Source organism: Oncorhynchus masou, chromosome 28, assembly GCF_036934945.1.
Source record: "Oncorhynchus masou masou isolate Uvic2021 chromosome 28, UVic_Omas_1.1, whole genome shotgun sequence".
Taxonomy (NCBI): Eukaryota; Metazoa; Chordata; class Actinopteri; order Salmoniformes; family Salmonidae; genus Oncorhynchus; species Oncorhynchus masou.
In genome coordinates this window covers 83868621-83893080 of record NC_088239.1, presented here as the reverse complement: position 1 = coordinate 83893080, position 24460 = coordinate 83868621, and the positions used below count along the sequence as shown (strand labels likewise).

Genomic DNA, 24460 nt, shown 5'->3' with positions numbered 1-24460 from the left:
TATATACAGGGGGTACCGGTACAGAGTCAATGTGGAGGCTATATACAGTGTGTTACGGTACAGAGTCAATGTGGAGGCTATATAAAGGGGGTACCAGTACAGAGTCAATGTGGAGACTATATACAGGGGGTACCGGTACAGAGTCAATGTGGAGGCTATATACAGGGGGTACCGGTACAGAGTCAATGTGGAGGCTATATACAGGGGGCACCGGTACAGAGTCAATGTGTAGGCTATATACAGGGTGTTACGGTACAGAGTCAATGTGGAGGCTATATACAGGGGTACCAGTACAGAGTCAATGTGGAGGCTATATACAGTGTGTTACGGTACAGAGTCAATGTGGAGGCTATATACAGGGGGTACCGGTACAGAGTCAATGTGGAGGCTATATACAGGGGGTACCGGTACAGAGTCAATGTGGAGGCTATATACAGGGGGTACCGGTACAGAGTCAATGTGGAGGCTATATACAGTGTGTTACGGTACAGAGTCAATGTGGAGGCTATATACAGGGGGTACAGTACAGAGTCAATGTGGAGGCTATATACAGGGGTACCGGTACAGAGTCAATGTGGAGGCTATATACAGGGGGCACCGGTACAGAGTCAATGTGTAGGCTATATACAGGGTGTTACGGTACAGAGTCAATGTGGAGGCTATATACAGGGGGTACCAGTACAGAGTCAATGTGGAGACAATTGAGACCCAGAGAGATCAATATGAATCAGGTTGAAGAACTCAATTGAGTCCAAAACTATTTTGCAACGGTGGAAACTATCCAAGAGAGTTGGTTGTAAATAAACACAAGGTCTATCCAGGCATCTCCTATCCTCTGATCCTTATCGCCAACACATAGGGAGACTCTGCCCAAGATCCTTATAGAATAGAAACAAGGATCATTGTTCTACCTCTTTCTCTCTTGTTAAATTCTCACATTTTTTGAAGAATAAACACAAGTTAATTAACAGCCTAAAAAACAAGACATTGACAACATGGCATTGCTATAATATACTATTCACCAGCCTCTTCACTGCCGTGACACGATCATGTGGACTACATTCATCGTCTTTCTTTATTAGAAAACTTGTCAGATAACATCGGCCCATTCAGAATGCTGTGGGCTCTGTCCATGGTGCTGAAAAAAAAGGCTACCATTGAGCACCTATTGGTTTCAGACTTCTTCTGTACTGTAGGTTCTTAATGTGCAACACATCTTAGTTCTGAGTTAACCCCGAACATATAATCCTAGCCTATACCTAGCTCTGGACATTAGTATATACATGACACGATGGCAAAAGTATGTAGTCCTATTGAATATACAGCCAGTAAACAGTAGGCTACTATAGGAAGTGTGACTAAAGATGAAGAAACAACAGCATGACATCAGTTAACCTAGAAAGGATAGCGTATTACACCTTTCATAGAAAAACGCATTTGTATGTTGATTCTTTATGACAGACACAACCGGGCTTTCTCTGTTACCACCGAGCTCTCTCTCTCTGTTACCACCGAGCTTTCTCTCTCTGTCACCACCGAGCTCTCTCTCTGTCAGCATGGAGCTCTCTCTCTCTGTCAGCATGGAGCTCTCTCTCTCTGTCAGCATGGAGCTCTCTCTCTCTGTCAGCATGGAGCTCTCTCTGTCACCACCGAGCTCTCTCTCTCTGTCACCACTGAGCTCTCTCTCTGTCACCACCGAGCTTCTCTCTCTGTCACCACCGAGCTCTCTCTCTCTGTCACCACCGAGCTCTCTCTCTCTGTCACCACTGAGCTCTCTCTCTCTGTCACCACCGAGCTCTCTCTCTCTGTCACCACCGAGCTCTCTCTCTGTCACCACTGAGCTCTCTCTCTCTGTCACCACCGTGCTCTCTCTCTGTCACCACCGAGCTCTCTCTCTGTCACCACCGAGCTCTCTCTCTGTCACCACTGAGCTCTCTCTCTCTGTCACCACCGAGCTCTCTCTCTCTGTCAGCATGGAGCTCTCTCTCTCTGTCACTACCGAGCTCTCTCTCTCTGTCACCACCGAGCTCCTCTCTCTGTTACTCCCGAGCTCTCTCTCTCTGTTACTCCCAAGCTCTCTCTCTCTGTCACCACCGAGCTCTCTCTCTCTGTCACCACCGAGCTCTCTCTCTCTGTCAGCATGGAGCTCTCTCTCTCTGTCACTACCGAGCTCTCTCTCTCTGTCACTACCGAGCTCTCTCTCTCTGTCACCACCGAGCTCTCTCTCTGTCACTACCGAGCTCTCTCTCTCTGTTACCACCGAGCTCTCTCTCTCTGTTGCCACCAAGCACTCTCTCTCTGTCACCACCGAGCTCTCTCTCTCTGTCACCACCGAGCTCTCTCTCTCTGTCACCACCGAGCTCTTTCTCTCTGTTGCCACCGAGCTCTCTCTCTCTCTGTCACCACCGAGCTCTTTCTCTCTGTTGCCACCGAGCTCTCTCTCTCTCTGTCACCACCGAGCTCTCTCTCTCTGTTGCCACCGAGCTCTCTCTCTCTGTCACCACCGAGCTCTCCCATCACTTGCTGTGAAATGTGAAACAAACAAAAAAACAGAACTTACAAAATTCTACCAGAAGGTGGCAGTATTCACTGACAATATTCTCTCAGTGACACCACTGATATGCTTGTAATGGCAATAGTGTGTGTCTTCTTGCTAACTGGGTCTTTTACCTAAAGGGCTTCATTAAAACAGATTCAAAAACAACGCCCCCTTTCCATCTGGATATGATAGATTATTTCACAATCATTAGACAGCGTTCACGTTTCACAATAACACAACAGTAGGTAGCCTAGGCCAGTTATTAGGGGGGAAAAGGCAATAATAATGATCATGTAAAGAGAATATATATTATCATGATATAGAAACTGACATATTTAATAGTGCATAAAAATTAAGCTTGTTACAGTGTTAAGCTTGTTACAGTGTTAAGCTTGTTGCAATGTTAAGCATGTCACAGTGTTAAGCTTGATTCAGTGTTAAGCTTGTTACAGTGTTACAGCTTGTTACAGTGACACTTGTTGCAGTGTTATGTTTGTTAAATGGCAATAGCTTGTTACAGTGTTAAGCTTGTTGCAATGTTAAGCATGTCACAGCTTGTTAAAACTTGATTCAAAACAAGCCCCTTTCCAGTGTTTAGCTTGTCACAGTGTTATTTGTCAGTGTTAAGCTTGTTACAGTGTTAAGCACAATAACACAGTGTTAGCTTGTTGCAGTTATTGTTGGGGAAAATGTCACAGTGTTAAGCTTGTTCAGTGTTAAGCTTGTTAATAGTATTATCAGGAATGTTAAACATGTCACAGTTTAAGCTTGATTCAGTGTTAAGCTTGTCACAGTGTTAAGCTTGATTCAGTGTTAAGCTTGTCACAGTGTTTAGCTTGTCACAGTGTTAAGCTTGTGTCAGTGTTAAGCTTGTTGCAATGTTAAGCATGTCACAGTGTTAAGCTTGATTCAGTGTTAAGCTTGTAACAGTGTTAAGCTTGTTACAGTGTTAAGCTTGTTGCAGTGTTCTGTTTGTTAAAGTGTTAAGCTTGTTACAGTGTTAAGCTTGTTGCAATGTTAAGCATGTCACAGTGTTAAGCTTGATTCAGTGTTAAGCTTGTCACAGTGTTTAGCTTGTCACAGTGTTAAGCTTGTGTCAGTGTTAAGCTTGTTACAGTGTTAAGCTTGTTACAGTGTTAAGCTTGTTGCAGTGTTACGCTTGTTGCAATGTTAAGCATGTTACAGTGTTAAGCTTGTTACAGTGTTAAGCTTGTTACAGTGTTAAGCTTGTCACAGTGTTAAGCTTGATTCAGTGTTAAGCTTGTCAGAGTGTTTGACTTGAGCTTGTTACAGTGTTAAGCTTGTTACAGCGTTAAGCTTGTTACAGCATTAAGCTTGTTACAGTGTTAAGCTTGTTGTAGTGTTAAGCTTGTTACAGTGTTAAGCTTGTTACAGTGTTAAGCTTGTTGCAGTGTTAAGCTTGTTTCAGTGATTGTTGTCTTTAATTGTTGTGTTCAAGCTACATCTTTTTGTATATATTTGTATAAAGAGGCACATAACATGACAACAGTAGCGGTGCGTGGGGAACCCCCCCCCCCCAAAAAAAATTATAAAATACAAAAATAAGACATGTTACAGTCTACAGTACCAGTGAAAGGTTTGGACACACCTTCTCAGTTCCAGGGTTTTTCTTTATTTAAAAAAAACTATTTTCTACATTGTAGAATAATAGTGAAAACATCAAAACTATGAAATAACACATATGGAATCATGTAGTAACCAAAAAAGTGTTAAATAAATAAAAAATATATTTGAGATTTGAGATTCTTCAAAGTATCCACCCTTTGCCTTGACGACAGCTTTGCACCCTCTTGGCATTCTGTATGTGTTGTGATAATTGCATTGTTTGCTCTTTAACCTACTAAATCATATGCCTTTCGACAGTGAGATATATATATATATATATATATATATATATATATATATATATATATATATATATATATATATATATATATATATATATATATATATATATATATATATATATATATATATATATATATATATATATATATACTATATATATATATATATACTATATACTATAGGCCTAAAGGCCGAAACAATAGGAAAAGAGAGTGGCGGAATGAATTCAACCGCACAAAACCGGATAGCAACCTCTGTCCAGTGAAGTCCACAAAGCATAGTGTGCATGTGTGTGTGTGTGTGTGTGTGTGTGTGTGTGTGTGTGTGTGTGTGTGTGTGTGTGTGTGTGTGTGTGTGTGTGTGTGTGTGTGTGTGTGTGTGTGTGTGTGTGTGTGTGTGTGTGTGTGTGTGTGTGTGTGTGTGTGTGTGTGTGTGTGTGTGTGTGTGTGTGCGTGTGCGTGCGTGCGTGCGTGCAAGTTAAAAACATGTAGAGAAACGCCAATTCCATCCTCCTCTCTTTCATGTTGAGGAAACAGTCTATCCCTCTGTCATACAGTACATGCTTGTATTTGTTGTTGTCCTAGACTACTTGGCTAAAATGCTTGATCGCTCGCCTAACTTCCATTTATGGGCAACGTTAGCTAGTTAACATTAGCCTTTTACATCTAGTTACATATTGAACTTCCATCCTCTCAGGTCAGGGGCACAACAATGTATGAATTAATGGTTGGATCAGAATCTCCGTTATAATCATTGACCAGTGTGGAGAATTAAGTAAAACCCAAGTCCAAATCCCTATCTCCAACCATGGCTAATTCAGGAAAGGGACAGTTTTAGCTAGCTCAATGCTGATTGGCAAATGTTGCATTCAATGCCACGGGCGGCAACAATGTCATTCTCTTTTGGACCAGACAGCATCAGATAGATGGCCTACACATACTGAGACAGAGGGGGGCGCTGTTTTGCTCGCTCAGATGCTTTCTCCGGTAGAGATACATTCAGCCACTTGCAAATTGAAATAAAATTATCAAACACAGACAGTTCGAAAGATAAATTATTTTGTGTATTTACATTTTTTTCTTGGGCAATTTTTTTTTTGAACGCAACTGCCTCACGAGTGTCAAGGCTTTCAATTCCTTTTTACTAAGGCTATTCACACTGTGGATGCAAACTTTCGTCTTTGTGATTCATCTTGAATACTAGAAATGGGAGCGTAGCCAATTTGTTATTGCTATTCTAACTATCGCATCAAACAAATCTCAATTTACATTTCATGGCCGTAAATGATGTCACAATAGGCTACTGTTGTCTAGGTTCCCTTCAGATTATTAATCAACAAGGCTTCCCGATATAACCACAACACCAAGGCCAACACCTTTGCGGGATGATGAAATTATCTCTCATAATTTTCTATTATGCTTAGGCTACAGTCGCCCGAACCCCCCCCCCCCATCCCCAAACAATTGCTAACCCAGGACGCACCAAAGCTGCCTTACACATCTACGTGTAAAAGGAGAAATCACATCTGACAATGAAAGTCCACACTCCAGTGATTCAATCAAGGTTTCTTTCCACGGAGGACAGGTTACAGATTAAAAACGTAATTATATTATTCAGGGAGAAGAAGAAGAAGAAGAGAAGGGTTTACCATTTCCAGAGGGGAGGGAAATTAGGCGTTAAACTTAGGGGTTTTCTTTATAAGGTTCAATCAATAGCCTATGATCGATAAGGGAGTGTTCCTCCTCTCTTTTATCGGAGGGGTAATGGCCCTTCTTACTCATGGTTGGGAACACCTTCCTAATACTGAGTTGCACCCCCCCCCCCCCCACCCCTCCCTTTGCCCTCAAAACAGCCTTAATTCGTCAGGGCATTGGATTCTATTTTCATTTAATTTATTTTTATTTAACCTTTAAGAACAAATTCATATTTACAATGACCTCGACAAGGTGTTGAATGCGTTCCACAGGGACGCTGGCCCCATGTTGACTCCACTGCTTCCCACAGTTGTGTCAAGTTGGCTGGATGTCCTTTGGGTGGTGGACCCCTGCTTGATACACACGGGAAACTGTTGAGGTTTAAAAATCCTTCTTTAACCTTTTAGTGTCCTCTCTTTCACCTACATGGATTGAAGTGGTTTTAACACGTGACATCAATTAAGGGATCATAGCTTTCACCTGCATTCACCTGGTCTGTCTATGACATGGTCAGAGCAGGTGTTGCTACGGTTTCGTACACCCAGTGTATATCAGGATGTGATGCATTTCTACTGGCACACTGCCAAGCGCATAGGGTGATCCACCAGTTGAAGTTGGAACGGCATTTATCAGTCAGGATTAGGCGGCTGCCTACAGTGGCAGAATGACGAAGGTGACATTTTCTGAGCTAAACTGAACCAAGACACACCTCCAAAAAACACATATAACCTCAAAAATCAAATCACATTTTATTTGTCACATACACATGGTTAGCAGATGTTAATGCGAGTGTAGCGAAATGCTTGTGCTTCTAGTTCCGACAATGCAGTAATAACCAACAAGTAATCTAACTAACAATTCCTAAACTACTGTCTTATACACAGTGTAAGGGGATAAAGAATATGTACATAAGGATATATGAATGAGTGATGGTACAGAGCAGCATAGGCAAGATACAGTAGATGGTATCGAGTACAGTATATACATATGAGATGAGTATGTAAACAAAGTGGCATAGTTAAAGTGGCTAGTGATACATGTATTACATAAGGATGCAGTCGATGATATAGAGTACAGTATATACGTATGCATATGAGATGAATAATGTAGGGTAAGTAACATTATATAAGGTAGCATTGTTTAAAGTGGCTAGTGATATATTTACATCATTTCCCATCAATTCCCATTATTAAAGTGGCTGGAGTTGAGTCAGTGTCAGTGTGTTGGCAGCAGCCACTCAATGTTAGTGGTGGCTGTTTAACAGTCTGATGGCCTTGAGATAGAAGCTGTTTTTCAGTCTCTCGGTCCCAGCTTTGATGCACCTGTACTGACCTCGCCTTCTGGATGATAGCGGGGTGAACAGGCAGTGGCTCGGGTGGTTGATGTCCTTGATGATCTTTATGGCCTTCCTGTAACATCGGGTGGTGTAGGTGTCCTGGAGGGCAGGTAGTTTGCCCCCGGTGATGCGTTGTGCAGACCTCACTACCCTCTGGAGAGCCTTACGGTTGAGGGCGGAGCAGTTGCCGTACCAGGCGGTGATACAGCCCGCCAGGATGCTCTCGATTGTGCATCTGTAGAAGTTTGTGAGTGCTTTTGGTGACAAGCCGAATTTCTTCAGCCTCCTGAGGTTGAAGTATAAACGAACTATAAACAATATTCTGCCCCAAAATAATAATTTATCTCAACCATATGGGCTTTTTAGGTGAGCACTAATGCCGCCCTGTGGTAAGCAGTGCCCACTCAGTCAAAGGGACCCAAAATAATAATTTATCTCAACCATATGGGCTTTTTAGGTGAGCACTAATGCCACCCTGTGGTAAGCAGCGCCCACTTTGTCAAAGGCAAAGGGACCCAAAATACGTATCTTGTCCATTCCCAGAATGCCTCTGTGCTGTTGGAGGGATACATCAATGCTGCGCTCCACTAACAGTCCGTCAAAATAATATCATCTAACATCAATCATGTAGCAGATACAGGATATGGTAGAAAGACAAGGTGGCCTTTTCTGTAGCCTTCAGGCTGGAGATAAAATGGATGACAATGTAATGAGACGGACACTTTCTTTTACATCATGCTGGTTTCTCCAATCATATAGCCTGACCTGGATGGTGGCCAATCATATAGCCTGACCTGAATGGTGGCCAATCATATAGCCTGACCTGAATGGTGGCCAATCATATAGCCTGACCTGGATGGTGGCCAATCATATAGCCTGACCTGGATGGTGGCCAATCATATAGCCTAACCTGAATGGTGGCCAATCATATAGCCTGACCTGGATGGTGGCCAATCATATAGCCTGACCTGAATGGTGGCCAATCATATAGCCTGACCTGGATGGTGGCCAATCATATAGCCTGACCTGAATGGTGGCCAATCATATAGCCTGACCTGGATGGTGGCCAATCATATAGCCTGACCTGAATGGTGGCCAATCATATAGCCTGACCTGGATGGTGGCCAATCATATAGCCTAACCTGAATGGTGGCCAAACATATAGCCTAACCTCAATGGTGGCCAATCATATAGCCTAACCTGGATGGTGGCCAATCATATAGCCTAACCTGAATGGTGGCCAAACAAATTTTTAAATGTGCTGACATGTTAACAAACAGCATATCCTAAAACAGGACAGGTCAAAGTGAAATGGACAATATGGAATCAGTCTACTCACAACTGCTGTCCAGGAAATTCCTCCCGTACGCTAAATGGTTATGATCAGTGGTTTCAAGTTTGTATCCTATAAATATTTTTGACAAAGCTGATCATAGCAACAACAAACAAAAAAAATACTTCTACATTTCCCGCTGTGTAAACACATTACAAATAGAGTCACGATACCTCCTGATAAAGTTGGTTAGCTGGTATTCAGAGCTTAAATAGACAAAATGATTAGTCACGGGAATCAGGACTGATAAAGTCAATACAACGGTCTGTTTTACAAATACGAGGCCCACCACGTAGACGGTCATATAATGAAAAGTTAGGCAACACAGTGGGCAAACACCTTTTTAAATGTGCATGGACCAGCATCGCCTAAAAACGCAGGTCAAAGTGAAATTTGGATGTCTTTTTTGGTCTCGTCGCTAAATGGTTAACCATCCTTGATTTCCATGTCCACAGACATTGATTTTTGGTCTTGTCCGAACCATCCTTGATTTCCATGTCCACGGACATTGATTTTTGGTCTCGTCCGAACCATCCTTGATTTCCATGTCCACGGACATTGATTTTTGGTCAGTGGGCTAACCATCCTTGATTTCCATGTCCACGGACATTGATTTTTGGTCTTGTCCGAACCATCCTTGATTTCCATGTCCACGGACATTGATTTTTGGTCTTGTCCGAACCATCCTTAATTTCCATGTCCACGGACATTGATTTTTGGTCTTGTCCGAACATGTTTTAGAGCCTGACATGATATACTGTAGTGTAAACCACATGATTTAGAGCCTGACATTATATACTGTAGTGTAAACCACATGTTTTAGAGCCTGACATTACATACTGTAGTGTAAACCACATGTTTTAGAGCCTGACATTATATACTGTAGTGTAAACCACATGTTTTAGAGCCTGACATTACATACTGTAGTGTAAACCACATGTTTTAGAGCCTGACATTATATACTGTAGTGTAAACCACATGTTTTAGAGCCTGACATTACATACTGTAGTGTAAACCACATGTTTTAGAGCCTGACATTACATACTGTAGTGTAAACCACATGTTTTAGTGCCTGACATTACATACTGTAGTGTAAACCACATGTTTTCGTGCCTGACATTACATACTGTAGTGTAAACCACATGTTCTGGAGCCTGACATTATATACTGTAGTGTAAACCACATGTTTTAGAGCCTGACATTACATACTGTAGTGTAAACCACATGTTTTGGAGCCTGACATTACATACTGTAGTGTAAACCACATGTTTTAGAGCCTGACATTATATACTGTAGTGTAAACTACGCTTTAGAGCCTGACATTACATACTGTAGTGTAAACCACATGTTTTAGAGCCTGACATTACATACTGTAGTGTAAACCACATGTTTTAGAGCCTGACATTACATACTGTAGTGTAAACCACATGTTTTAGAGCCTGACATTATATACTGTAGTGTAAACCACATGTTTTAGAGCCTGACATTACATACTGTAGTGTAAACGACATGTTTTAGTGCCTGACATTACATACTGTAGTGTAAACCACATGTTTTCGTGCCTGACATTACATACTGTAGTGTAAACCACATGTTCTGGAGCCTGACATTACATACTGTAGTGTAAACGACATGTTTTAGAGCCTGACATTACATACTGTAGTGTAAACCACATGTTTTAGAGCCTGACATTACATACTGTAGTGTAAACCACATGTTTTAGAGCCTGACATTACATACTGTAGTGTAAACCACATGTTTTAGAGCCTGACCTTACATACTGAAGTGTAAACCACATGTTTTAGAGCCTGACCTTACATACTGTAGTGTAAACGACATGTTTTAGAGCCTAACATTACATACTGTAGTGTAAACCACATGTTTTAGAGCCTGACTCTACATATTATTATATGTCAAGTAAGAGTGTTTATGTATAAACGAGAACAGAAAGGACTGTTTGTTTGGCTCACCACATTAAATGGTTGAATTTTTCCCCAGCATTTACATTGCCCTGGTCAGCAAAGTGATTATATGAGATCTTCTGTTGAATCTGACAATTAATATTGATGGTTGTACAGTCGTCTCAAATAAAACTGTGAAGGACCTCGGCGTTACTCTGGACCCTGATCTCTCTTTTGACGAACATATCAAGATCATTTCAAGGACAGCTTTTTTCCATCTACGTAACATTGCAAAAATCAGAAACTTTCTGTCCAAAAATGATGCAGAAAAAGGAATCCATGCTTTTGTCACGTCTAGGTTAGAATACTGCAATGCTCTACTTTCCGGCTACCCGGATAAAGCACTAAATAAACTTCAGTTAGTGCTAAATATGGCTGCTAGAATCTTGAATAGAACCAAAACATTTGATCATATTACTCCAGTGCTAGCCTCTCTACACTGGCTTCCTGTTAAGGCAAGGGCCGATTTCACGGTTTCACTGCTAACCTACAAAGCATTACATGGGCTTGCTCCTACCTATCTCTCTGATTTGGTCATGCTGTACATACCTACACGTACGCTACGGTCACAAGACGCAGGCCTCCTAATTGTCCCTAGAATTTCTAAGCAAGCAGCTGGAGGCAGGGCTTTCTCCTATAGAGCTCCATTTTTATGGAACGGTCTGCCTATTCATGTGAGAGACTCAGACTCGGTCTCAACCTTTAAGTCTTTACTGAAGACTCATCTCTTCAGTGGGTCATATGATTGAGTGTAGTCTGGCCCAAGAGTGTGAAGGTGAACGGAAAGGCTCTGAAGCAACGAACCGACCTTGCTGTCTCTGCCTGGCCGGTTCCCCTCTCTCCACTGGGATTCTCTGCCTCTAACCCTATTACAGGCGCTGAGTCATTGGCTTACTGGTGCTCTTTCATGTCGTCCCTAGGAGGGGTGCGTCACTTGAGTGGGTTGATTCACTGACGTGATCTTCCTGTCTGGGTTGCCCCCACCCCCTTGGGTTGTGCCGTGGTGGAGATCTTTGTGGGCTATACTCGGCCTTGTCTCAGGATGGTAAGTTGGTGGTTGATGATATCCCTCTAGTAGTGTGGGGGCTGTGTTTTGGCAAAGTGGGAGGGGTTATGTCCTTCCTGTTTGGCCCTATCCAGGGGTATCATTGGATGGGACCACAGTGTCTCCTGACCCCTCCTGTCTCAGCCTCCAGTATTTATGCTGCAGTAGTTTGTGTCAGGTGGCTAGGGTCAGTATCTGGCTTTCCTATATCTGGAGTACTTCTCCTGTCTTATCCGGTGTCCTGTGTGAATTTAAGTATGCTCTCTCTAATTCTCACTTTCTCTCTTTCTTTCTCTCTCTTTTGGAGGCCCTTTGCCCTAGGACCATGCCTCAGGACTACCTGGCATGATGACTCCTTGCTGTCCCCAGTCCACCTGGTCGTGCTGCTGCTCCAGTTTCAACTGTTCTGCCTGCGGCTATGGAATCCTGACCTGTTCACCAGACCTGCTGTTTTCAACTCTCTAGAGACAGCAAGAGTGGTAGAGATACTCTTAATGATCGGCTATGAAAAGCCATCTGACATTTACTCCTGAGGTGCTGACTTGCTGCACCCTCGACAACTACTGTGATTATTATTATTTGACCATGCTGGTCATTTATGAACATTTGAACATTTTGGCCATGTTCTGTTATAATCTCCACCCGGCACAGCCAGAAGAGGACTGGCCACCCCACATAGCCTGGTTCCTCTCTAGGTTTCTTCCTAGGTTCTGGCCTTTCTAGGGAGTTTTTCCTATCCACCGTGCTTCTACACCTGCATCGCTTGCTGTTTGAGGTTTTAGGCTGAGTATCTGTACAGCACTTTGAGACATCAGCTGATGTACGAAGGGCTATATAAATTGATTTGAATTGACATGCTATGCTTTCATAAGGTCTATCTTACTGCCAAGCTACAAGAGAGAGAATCCCTCTATTGTTCTCAGACCATCAACAAGACACTGTATTTTCAGAATTACTCCCAAATTAACATAATGCTTAGATTCAACATGGACCATTAAAACTATATACAGTAAGATGAACAGAACAATAAAAACATGTTATCGGTACAGCGTGTCAGAGTTACTTCACATTACATTCCAATTAAGATTCAGCAATGAAAAGTCAGCTAATAGGCCTGAGATCAGCTGTATGGATGCTTCCCAAGTGGCACCCTTTTACCTAGATCTTATACAGTGCACTAATTTTGACCAAAGCCCCTAAGCCCTATTGGCCCTGGTCAAAATAAGTGTACTAAATAGGGAATAGGGTGCCATTAGAGGACGCAATCAATAAGTTCATAAAGGAGAGGATGGCTAGAGTAGTGACATGGAGGATGGAGGGTGTCCTGGAGATAGATCAATATTCTACCACGAAACATAAGCAGTAATGATGTCTGCTCTTGTTCACAGACACACGGACACACAGAGAGACACAAAACCGACCAGGCATAGTTACACAACACAGCAGGGTCACGTTTATCAGCTTTTATACATCAGGAAAGCTTTAAGAAGACAATACATACATAAAAAAAAAACTTCTGGCTGGCACTCGCTTTTTCTCTCTGATTTCAAAGTATCACTTTATATTCCTTAAAAGGCGGTTTCTGTAAATTCCAGAGGAGGAATAAAATATGTCTCTAAAAGCCACTGGCTTGCCACGCCTCTGATTTCAAAACATCTGTATACTGTATATCGCTTAAAGGCTGTTTACTGTACTGTAAATTCCAGAAATATATTTGAGTGAAAGAGTAGTCAACAAGCATTGCACTTGTAAAAATGACTGATGATTGGCTGAGGAGAAATCGATGATCAAATGACTGTGGGGGCTGTCTTGTTAGACTTCAGTGCAGCTTTTGACATTATCGATCATAGTCTGTTTCTGGAAAAACATACGTGTTGTGGCTTTACACCCCCTGCTATAATGTGGATAAAGAGTTACTTGTCTATCAGAACACAGAGGGTGTTCTTTAATGGAAGCCTATCAAATATAACCCAGTTAGAATCAGGAATTCCCCAGGGTAGCTGTTTAGGCCCCTTGCTTTTTTCAACTTTTACTAACGACATGCCACTGACTTTGAGTAAAGCCAGAGTTTCTATGTATGCGGATGACTCAACATTATACACGTCAGCTACGACAGCGACTGAAATGACTGCAACACTCAACAAAGAGCTGCAGTTAGTTTCAGAGTTGGTGGCAAGGAATAAGTTAGCCCTAAATATTTCTAAAACTAAAAGCATTGTATTTGGAACAAAACATTCACTAAACCCTAAACCTTAACTAAATCTTGTAATAAATTATGTGGAAATTGAGCAAGTTGAGATGACTAAACTGCTTGGAGTAATACTAGATTGTAAACTGTCATGGTCAAAACATATTGATGCAGTTGTAGCTAAGATGGGGAGAAGACTGTCCCTAATAAAGCGCTGCTCTGCCTTCTTAACAACACTATAAACAAGGCAGGTCCTACAGGCCCTAGTTTCTACCTTCTTAACAACACTATAAACAAGGCAGGTCTTATAGGCCCTAGTTTTGTCGTACTTTGACTTACTGTCCAGTCGTGTGGTCAGGTGCCACAAAAAAGGACTTCGAAAAATTGCAATTGGCTCAGAACAGGGCAGCACAGCTGGCCCTTGGATGTACACAGAGAGCTAAAATTAATAATATGCATGTCAATCTCTCCTGGCTGAAAGTGGTGGAGAGATTGACTTCATCACAACTTTTATTTATGAGAGGTATTGACAAGTTGAATGCACCGAGCTTTCTAAACTACTGGCACACAGCTCAGACACCCATGCATACCCCACAAGACATGCCACAAGAGGTCTCTTCACAGTCCCCAAATCCAGAACAGACTATGGGAGGTGCACAGTACTACATAGAGCCATGACTACATGGAACTCTATTCCACAGTACTACATAGAGCCATGACTACAAGGAACTCTATTCCACAGTACTACATAGAGCCATGACTACATGGAACTCTATTCCACAGTACTCCATAGAGCAATGACAACATGGAACTCTATTCCACAGTACTACATAGAGCCATGACAACATGGAACTCTATTCCACAGTAGTACATAGAGCCATGACTACATGGAACTCTATTCCACAGTACTACATAGAGCCATGACAACGTGGAACTCTATTCCACATCAGGTAACTGATGCAGCAGTAAAATTTGATTTTAAAAAATGATTAAAAAACACCTTATGGAACAGCGGGGACTGTGAAGCAACACAAACATTGGCAAAGACACATGCACACACACACACACACACACATACGATAGTATACACACTATACATACACATGGATTTAGTACTGTAGCTATGTGGCAGTGCTGGAGTAAGGGCCTGAGGGCACACAGTGTGTTGTAAAACCTGTGAATGTATTGTAATGTTTTAAAATTGTATAAAATTCCTTCATTTTGCTGGACCTCATGAAGAGTAGCTGCTGCTTTGGCAACAACTAATGGGGATCCATAAGAAATACAAATATATGTAGTTTTACACATTCCTTCAGAGAAATAGTTCTACATTGCTGTACTCTGTACTGAATGCCAATAACACAGTCAGTGCATAATGTTGCTGCTCTTAGCTCTCCAGCCTAGCTAGCTAGCAGATGTCCTTAATGTACTGTAGCTCTTAGCTCTCCAGCCTAGCTAGCTAGCAGATGTCCTTAATGTACTGTAGCTCTTAGCTCTCCAGCCTAGCTAGCTAGCAAATGTCCTTAATGTACTGTAGCTCTCAGCTCTCCAGCCTAGCTAGCTAGCAGATGTCCTTAATGTACTGTAGCTCTCAGCTCTCCAGCCTAGCTAGCTAGCAGATGTCCTTAATGTACTGTAGCTCTCAGCTCTTAGATGAGATTGACTGACCAACACTTCCTGCTAACAACAGACAGGAAGACACTTCCTGTTAACAGACAGGCAGACACTTCCTGCTAACAGACAGGCAGACACTTCCTGCTAACAACAGTCAGGCAGACACTTCCTGCTAACAACAGACAGGCAGACAGTCCCTGCTAACAGACAGGCAGACACTTCCTGCTACCAACAGACAGGCAGACACTGCCTGCTAACAACAGACAGGCAGACACTTCCTGCTAACAGACAGGCAGGCAGACACTTCCTGCTAACAACAGACAGGCAGACACTTCCTGCTAACAACAGACAGGCAGACACTTCCTGCTAACAGTCAGGCAGACACTTCCTGCTAACAACAGACAGGCAGACACTTCCTGCTAACAGACAGGCAGGCAGACACTTCCTGCTAACAGACAGACAGGCAGACACTTCCTGCTAACAACAGACAGGCAGACACTTCCTGCTAACAACAGACAGGCAGACACTTCCTGCTAACAACAGACAGGCAGACACTTCCTGCTAACAGACAGGCAGGCAGACAATTCCTGCTAACAGACAGACAGGCAGACACTTCCTGCTAACAACAGGCAGGCAGACACTTCCTGCTAACAGACAGACAGGCAGACACTTCCTGCTAACAACAGACAGGCAGACACTTCCTGCTAACAACAGACAGGCAGACACTTCCTGCTAACAACAGACAGGCAGACACTTCCTGCTAACAGACAGGCAGGCAGACACTTCCTGCTAACAGACAGGCAGGCAGACAGTTCATACTCAGTTTTTACATTTGCATTGAGAGTCTAACTGACATCATTTCACTGCATTCAACCATATCAAAGACTGAGGATGGATAGTGAGGTTGTTTACCTCACACGCAAGCACACAGGCACACACACACACACACACAAATACACACAAATACACACACAGTGTCTCCCTCTTTCTCTAATCAACAGGATGATTGTTGGAGCCCGGCAGCCTATCAAGGAATCACAGTGTCCACACAGCCAACAGTCCAAAGGTTCGTAACCAGACTTATTTATTAGCTCTGTGAAACAACCAATCACAGCTCCCTCTCATTGACTTTTAGTGATGTCACTGTACTGATAAGGAAATAGTCTCAGAGGGATTTGGGGGGAATAAAATCCTGTTCCATTTATCTACCGTCAGGGTTTTTGCACACGCACACACACACACGTACGCAAGCACGCACGCACACACATCACATACACACACACACACACCAAACACGCACACACGCACGCACACACATCACACACACACACACATCAGGATAAACTCAGACCCAAAAGATGCAGTGTTTTGTGCTTTTCTATGAAAAATACTCCTCATAGTACTAATTATAATACCCCTTATAACACTCCTTATAACACTCCTTATAACACCCCTTATAACACCCCTTATAACACTCCTTATAATACTCCTTATAATACCCCTTATAACACCCCTTATAACACACCTTATAACACACCTTATAACACCCTTTATAACACACCTTATAACACTCCTTATAACACCCTTTATAACACCCCTTATAACACTTCTCATAACACTCCTTATAACACCCCTTATAACACCCCTTATAACACCCCTTATAACACTCCTTATAACACTCCTTATAACACCCTTTATAACACCCCTTATAACACTTCTCATAACACTCCTTATAACACCCCTTATAACACTCCTTATAACACTTCCCACAATACACCTTATAACACCCCTTATAACACTTCTCATAACACTCCTTATAAGACTCCTTATAACACCCCTTATAACACTTCCCACAATACTCCTTATAACACACCTTATAACACACCTTATAACACCCCTTATAACACACCTTATAACACTTCCCACAATACTCCTTATAACACTCCTTATAATATTACTTATTATAATCCTTAAAATAATGCTGCTAATACTCCTTATAATACTCTGTATATTACTCATTATAATACTCATTACAATACTCTGTATAGTCCTCATTATTATACTCATTACAATACTCTGTATATTACTCATTATAATACTCTGTATATTACTCATTATAATACTCATTACAATACTCTGTATATTACTCATTATAATACTCTGTATATTACTCATTATAATACTCATTACTATACTCTGTATATTACTCATTACAATACTCTGTATATTACTCATTATAATACTTTGTATAATACTCCTTATATTACTACTTATAATGCTAATTATAGTACTCCATGTAATACCAATTATAATACTCCTTATAATACTGCCTAAAATACTATGTATATTACTCATTGTACTACTCATTATAATACTCTGTATATTGCTCATTATTATACTCATTACAATACTCTGTATATTACTCATTATAATACTCTGTATAATACTCCGTATATTACTACTTATAATGCTAATTATAGTACTCCATGTAATACCAATTATAATACTCCTTATAATACTCCTTATAATACTGCCTAAAATACTCCGTATATTACTCATTGTACTACTCATTATAATACTCTGTATATTACTCATTGTACTACTCATTACAATACTCTGTATGTTACTCATTGTACTACTCATTATAATACTCTGTATATTACTCATTGTACTACTCATTACAATACTCTGTATATTACTCATTGTACTACTCATTATAATGCTCTGTATATTACTCATTGTACTACTCATTATAATACTCTGTATATTACTCATTGTACTACTCATTACAATACTCTGTATATTACTCATTGTACTACTCATTATAATACTCTGTATATTACTCATTGTACTACTCATTACAATACTCTGTATATTACTCATTGTACTACTCATTATAATACTCTGTATATTACTCATTGTACTACTCATTATAATACTCTGTATATTACTCATTGTACTACTCATTATAATACTATGTATATTACTCATTGTACTACTCATTATAATTCTCTGTATATTACTCATTGTACTACTCATTATAATACTCTGTATATTACTCATTGTACTACTCATTATAATACTATGTATATTACTCATTGTACTACTCATTATAATACTCTGTGTATTACTCATTGTACTACTCATTATAATACTCTGTATATTACTCATTGTACTACTCATTATAATACTATGTATATTACTCATTGTACTACTCATTATAATACTCTGTATATTACTCATTGTACTACTCATTATAATACTCTGTATATTACTCATTGTACTACTCATTATAATACTCTGTATGTTACTCATTGTACTACTCATTACAATACTCTGTATATTACTCATTGTACTACTCATTATAATACTCTGTATATTACTCATTGTACTACTCATTATAATACTATGTATATTACTCATTGTAATACTCATTATAATACTTCTCAGGATACTCCTTATATTACTCCTTACAATACTACTTATAATACAGAAATAACTGATACTTCAGACACATTAAAGACCTGTATTGACCACATATAAGTGTCCAGCATTTCGGTTGCTTCAAAGTCGAATATGACCGACAAACGTATCCTAATATTTAAAAAAAAAATCTCAAAGCCAGTAAGATTCTGAAAAGTGTCATTTGTTTGATGACTACATAATTCACATATCCAAGCATGGTTTTGGTTCAGTGCTTTTGTCTATAGACAGACAGGGGTTGCATGTGACCAAGAGTGAGTGAGTCAGTATACTTTTGGTTTTAGAAGAGAGAAGGGGTGGGGGGGGGGTCAACTTTGCCCTTTTTACACAAGCTGTGTGTTGACAGCAGGAAGATGACAAGGCGATACAGAGGGTCACTGTTGGACTGTGTGGCCAGTCAGACCAGGCTAGCAGATTATCTAATAACTACTGCTTTAACTGGAGAGGAGACATACTGCTACTCAGCCTTCTGTTATCTTAGACTGGGGGTTGGAAAACACACGGTGATAGAGAGAACACATGTTGCTCAGTAAAAACTAATCTTTATATTGTAGTTTATAAAATTGGCTAATGTCAAAGCAACGTGAACTCGTCAACTCATTGGATAATTTAGCACTGTCAAAGAACCCATGCACACGTTACCTACTGACAAAAAAAAAATAAAAGAAATAATGAATAAATCTTTACTTTTCTAAACAACCCCTCTCATCATTTTTAATCTGATAAATGTCTGGGTTAATAATGGTTGTGTTTTCATCATAAGTAGGTCTAGTTTACCTTAAAATGGCCTTAAACCACAGATTAAAGATTATTATCCACAATTGGATCTTTCCAATACAACATAACATTTATTTAAATACCGGATATTTTCTTTATAAAATGAATCCAATAATCCTATTCAATCAATTCAAGTGAGATTTCATACTAAACACACATCTACTAACTACACATAATACTAGATATATAATACTAGGTATATAATACTAGATATATAATACTAGATATATAATACTAGGTATATAATACTAGGTATATAATACTAGGTATATAATACTAGATATGTAATACTAGGTATATCATACTAGGTATATAATACTAGGTATATAATACTAGGTATATAATACTAGGTATATAATACTAGGTATATCATACTAGATATATAATACTAGATATATCTTACTAGGTATATAATACTAGGTATATCATACTAGGTATATAATACTAGGTATAGCATACTAGGTATATAATACTAGATATATCATACTAGGTATATCATACTAGGTATATAATACTAGGTATATCATACTAGGTATATAATACTAGATATATAATACTAGGTATATAATACTAGGTATATAATACTAGATATATAATACTAGGTACATAATACTAGGTATATAATACTAGGTATATAATACTAGATATATAATACTAGGTACATAATACTAGGTATATAATACTAGGTATATAATACTAGGTATATAATACTAGGTACATAATACTAGGTATATAATACTAGGTATATAATACTAGATATATAATACTAAGTACATAATACTAGGTATATAATACTAGGTATATAATACTAGGTATATAATACTAGGTACATAATACTAGGTATATAATACTAGGTATATAATACTAGGTATATAATACTAGGTACATAATACTAGGTATATAATACTAGGTATATCATACTAGATATATAATACTAGATATATTTTACTAGGTATATAATACTAGGTATATCATACTAGGTATATAATACTAGGTATAGCATACTAGGTATATAATACTAGATATATAATACTAGGTATATCATACTAGGTATATAATACTAGGTATATCATACTAGGTATATAATACTAGATATATAATACTAGGTATATAATACTAGGTATATAATACTAGATATATAATACTAGGTACATAATACTAGGTATATAATACTAGGTATATAATACTAGATATATAATACTAGGTATATAATACTAGGTATATAATACTAGGTATATAATACTAGATATGTAATACTAGGTATATCATACTAGGTATATCATAGTAGGTATATAATACTAGGTATATAATACTAGGTATATAATACTAGGTATATGTGTATCTGTTGAGCATTACTACATATTTACTTTATTGTTTTTTGACATACCATAGTTTTGAGTCCCTGTGCACAATGTTGTCAGTGTCTGACAATGCATCCCATTTGACCCAATCATGGCGTGTTCTCTACTGGTACCTGTAAGGGAGGAGGCACACAGGGAAAAGGCTTGGTGTGGTGATCTGTTCTCTGGCCGCTGTTTGTTTAGCCGACTACAACATTAGGAATAAATACACACTCATGTATTATTACTCTGCATTTGTAATGTCATTATTAAGGATTTCCGCTACAGTGTACATGAGATAGAAACGACACATATATATATATATATATATATATATATATATATATATATATATATATATATATATATATATATATAGTGAACTTCACTCTTCAATGTAGATTTTAAAATATCAAAAATCAATAAAACAGGAGAACATGTTGAATATTAATTGATTAATAATGTCCCCATTTCTGGATGAGAGCACTTTATACGAATATATGCACACATCAAGCCTAACTAACAGCCCCCCCCCCCCACACACACACACACACACACACACTGTCACTCTTCATTTATGCATTAAACACAAGGAAAATCACATTTAAAACATGTTATTTTAGGCTGCAATAATGCTCTTTACACACACGTTTAAATTCAGTCTTTCTCAAAGTGCACAAGTGTCAATCCAACAAGACATTCTTCGGTCTGAGGATAGGTTGACGTGGGTGTTAGGAGAGGAGACGCTGCAGAGATAGCCCCAGTGATGGGAAGAGGGTATCACCCCGCCTGATTCGTCAGCATTACTGGAACGGCTTCGGATCAGGTTCTGTAGATCAATGCGATCTGGGTCCACACGTTTATGTTATTGTTGTCAGCATTAATGCCCTTTTAATCTTGTGGGGATTATCGCCATTGATCCACTGCCTAACAGATTTGTTTGAAAAAGTGACATAACCGCATGACTTAACTGAAAGACAGGAGTGACAGTAAACAAGAATGTGTGTTGTCTTAATTCTGAGCTTGGTCTTGTGTTTCTGTTCGTTAATCATGTTTCCATTTGTTTTCTGTGTCCATATATATATATAACATTAACATAATTTTACTTCAGTAAAGATGTAACTATGTAATTTAATGTTACATGTGATTTTGAATAACTATTTTTAGTTTGTGTCTAATTTCACAATGATGCCAGAGGAATATTGTGAAACATTATGAAATGTGGCCTACTGGCGCTTTTGATGTTTTCACGACATTTGGTAAGATATTAACCTACTGATCATGTTTATATTGTAAGAATTGTTCTAGGGTTATGACAAAGCTAATGTCCTCTAAATCTCAATAAATCTGACATTTTATTTAAACACCTAAATAAAAGCCTTAGCCTAGAGTATACATAAATATAAACAAGGAAATGTTCGATAGTCTAGTGGTGCATTATTATAAAACGCTTGTTTTCTTATGTCTCTATAGGCCTATTAATTTGTTTATTGTGCCTCTATATATCCACTCGTTCCTTCATTCTTCAGGAGGTCCACATGGTCGATCTCAACCGTCCATAATTCTATCATGAAGACTATCCCGTGTGATTCTTTATTTAGTCGACTTAGTTCAGCTGGACTTGTGAGTTGCAATGTCAATGATGTAGGCTAGGCTAACTGTAACAGGGAATGTTGTCGGGTCCGTGGCAGGCACCTCAAGGTGTCAGGCGGGACCAGGACAGCCTGGTTGCATGCGGCAATGTGAGTGCGCGCGGAATAAACTTGAGTCAAGTGTCACGTTTGATTTGACCAGACTAATAAATTGGCGACGGGTCCATTTTCCCTGTGCTGAGACCCTGCAGTGAAAAGGACACCTGGAGATTTTCTTTTTCCTCCAGTAGAAACTGTTGTATCAAATAATTAGTATACGACCAACAGCTACTGTAATGGTTGTTAATGGTTATATCCCTATTAATACACCTATAAGCATACTATATACATTTATTTTATATTGGGTGATTCATTGGACAGTAAAAACATGCCGCATTTCCAATTGTATTACAACCACATCTTTCACATAATTCTATGATTCAGCATTTTCAATCAGTGATATTCATTTCCGTCATTACACCTGCAGCACAACGAACAACGAACAAAAGCCTGGGCGCCCTGTCTCCACATTTTGCCTAGCTGGTTAACCCCGCGACAAGCTGACGTTTTTTGTGCTCAAGCTGTTGGTCACGCAGAGATTTCTATCAATAATTCATTGAGCCCCGTGCGCTGCAGCTTCTGTTCTTCTATTCAATTCCCTGGCTGCTGCCTCGCGAGCCGATCACATAATACCTTCCCCCAAAGCCCTGAGCTGCATGGCCGCAGAGTTACGGCCATCTGTATACTATAGTATTCTGCTGCGGGGAAGAAGGGAAGGCATTTCCTCTGTCAAATAGGCTACCAAGTGATAGGCTATATTTGGTGATAATTTAATGGTGCCAATTATTTTACAATCGTTCCATAACTAATACGAATATATCTATTTGTTTTAAAACGGCCTGATTTAAATATTCACCGGATTCCGGTCCAGACAATTTACTGATCATAGAAGGGACACACACATATATATATATATGACAGAGAGCATGTGGAGCAACCTAATATCTTTCCATTTAAACAGTATGTTTTCCCGTGTGGCTCAGTTGGTAGAGCATGGCTTTTAGGACACCAGGCTTTTGGGTTCGATTCCCATCGGGGACAAGCACGAATGAAAATATATAAAATGTAATTCGCTCTGGATAAGAGCATCTGTTAAATTACTCAAATGTGCACAGTTACTGCATTATAGCCTCGTCAAATGTCATTATCGCCAATACATGAACAATTTATATATAAATGAAATCTAATGTTGTAGTTGTTTGGGTATTACAGTATAGCAGGCTGGATTTTTTTGATAATGCCTTGTTAGAAAATGCGCACAATTTTGAAATATTGATCCACTATTCGCCGCTGGTCTACCTTCCTCTCTAAATCTCATCTCAATTAGGCAGTATCCCCTTCGGTTTCAGTCAAAACAGTCAACTTTCCACACTATACTTTTAAACATCAATATACTGCCTATACGCCTGTAATAGTTTACATTTAGGATTCCTTAGCTATATCAAGTTATTAATCAGTGAAGAATAAATAAATAGCATTTACTGAAATAATAGCAAATGTTTGTTTGCGTCAATATAGTATACTACACATTTAAACAATATTTTTTTGAGGATAGTGAGAATAGTGAACTAAAACAAAACGAGAAACCTT

At 39.5% G+C, this 24460-nt stretch overlaps 1 protein-coding gene across 1 annotated transcript in view; it reads right to left on the bottom strand.

Moving 5' to 3' along the window:
- Nucleotides 1-24460, bottom strand: part of LOC135516931 (one cut domain family member 2-like) — an 89749-nt gene that overhangs the window by 63002 nt on the left and 2287 nt on the right. Inside the window, exon 2 of the mRNA XM_064940999.1 lies at nt 21227-21313. Within this exon, the coding sequence (XP_064797071.1) occupies nt 21227-21313 (87 nt within the window). The remainder of the gene's footprint in view (nt 1-21226; nt 21314-24460) is intronic.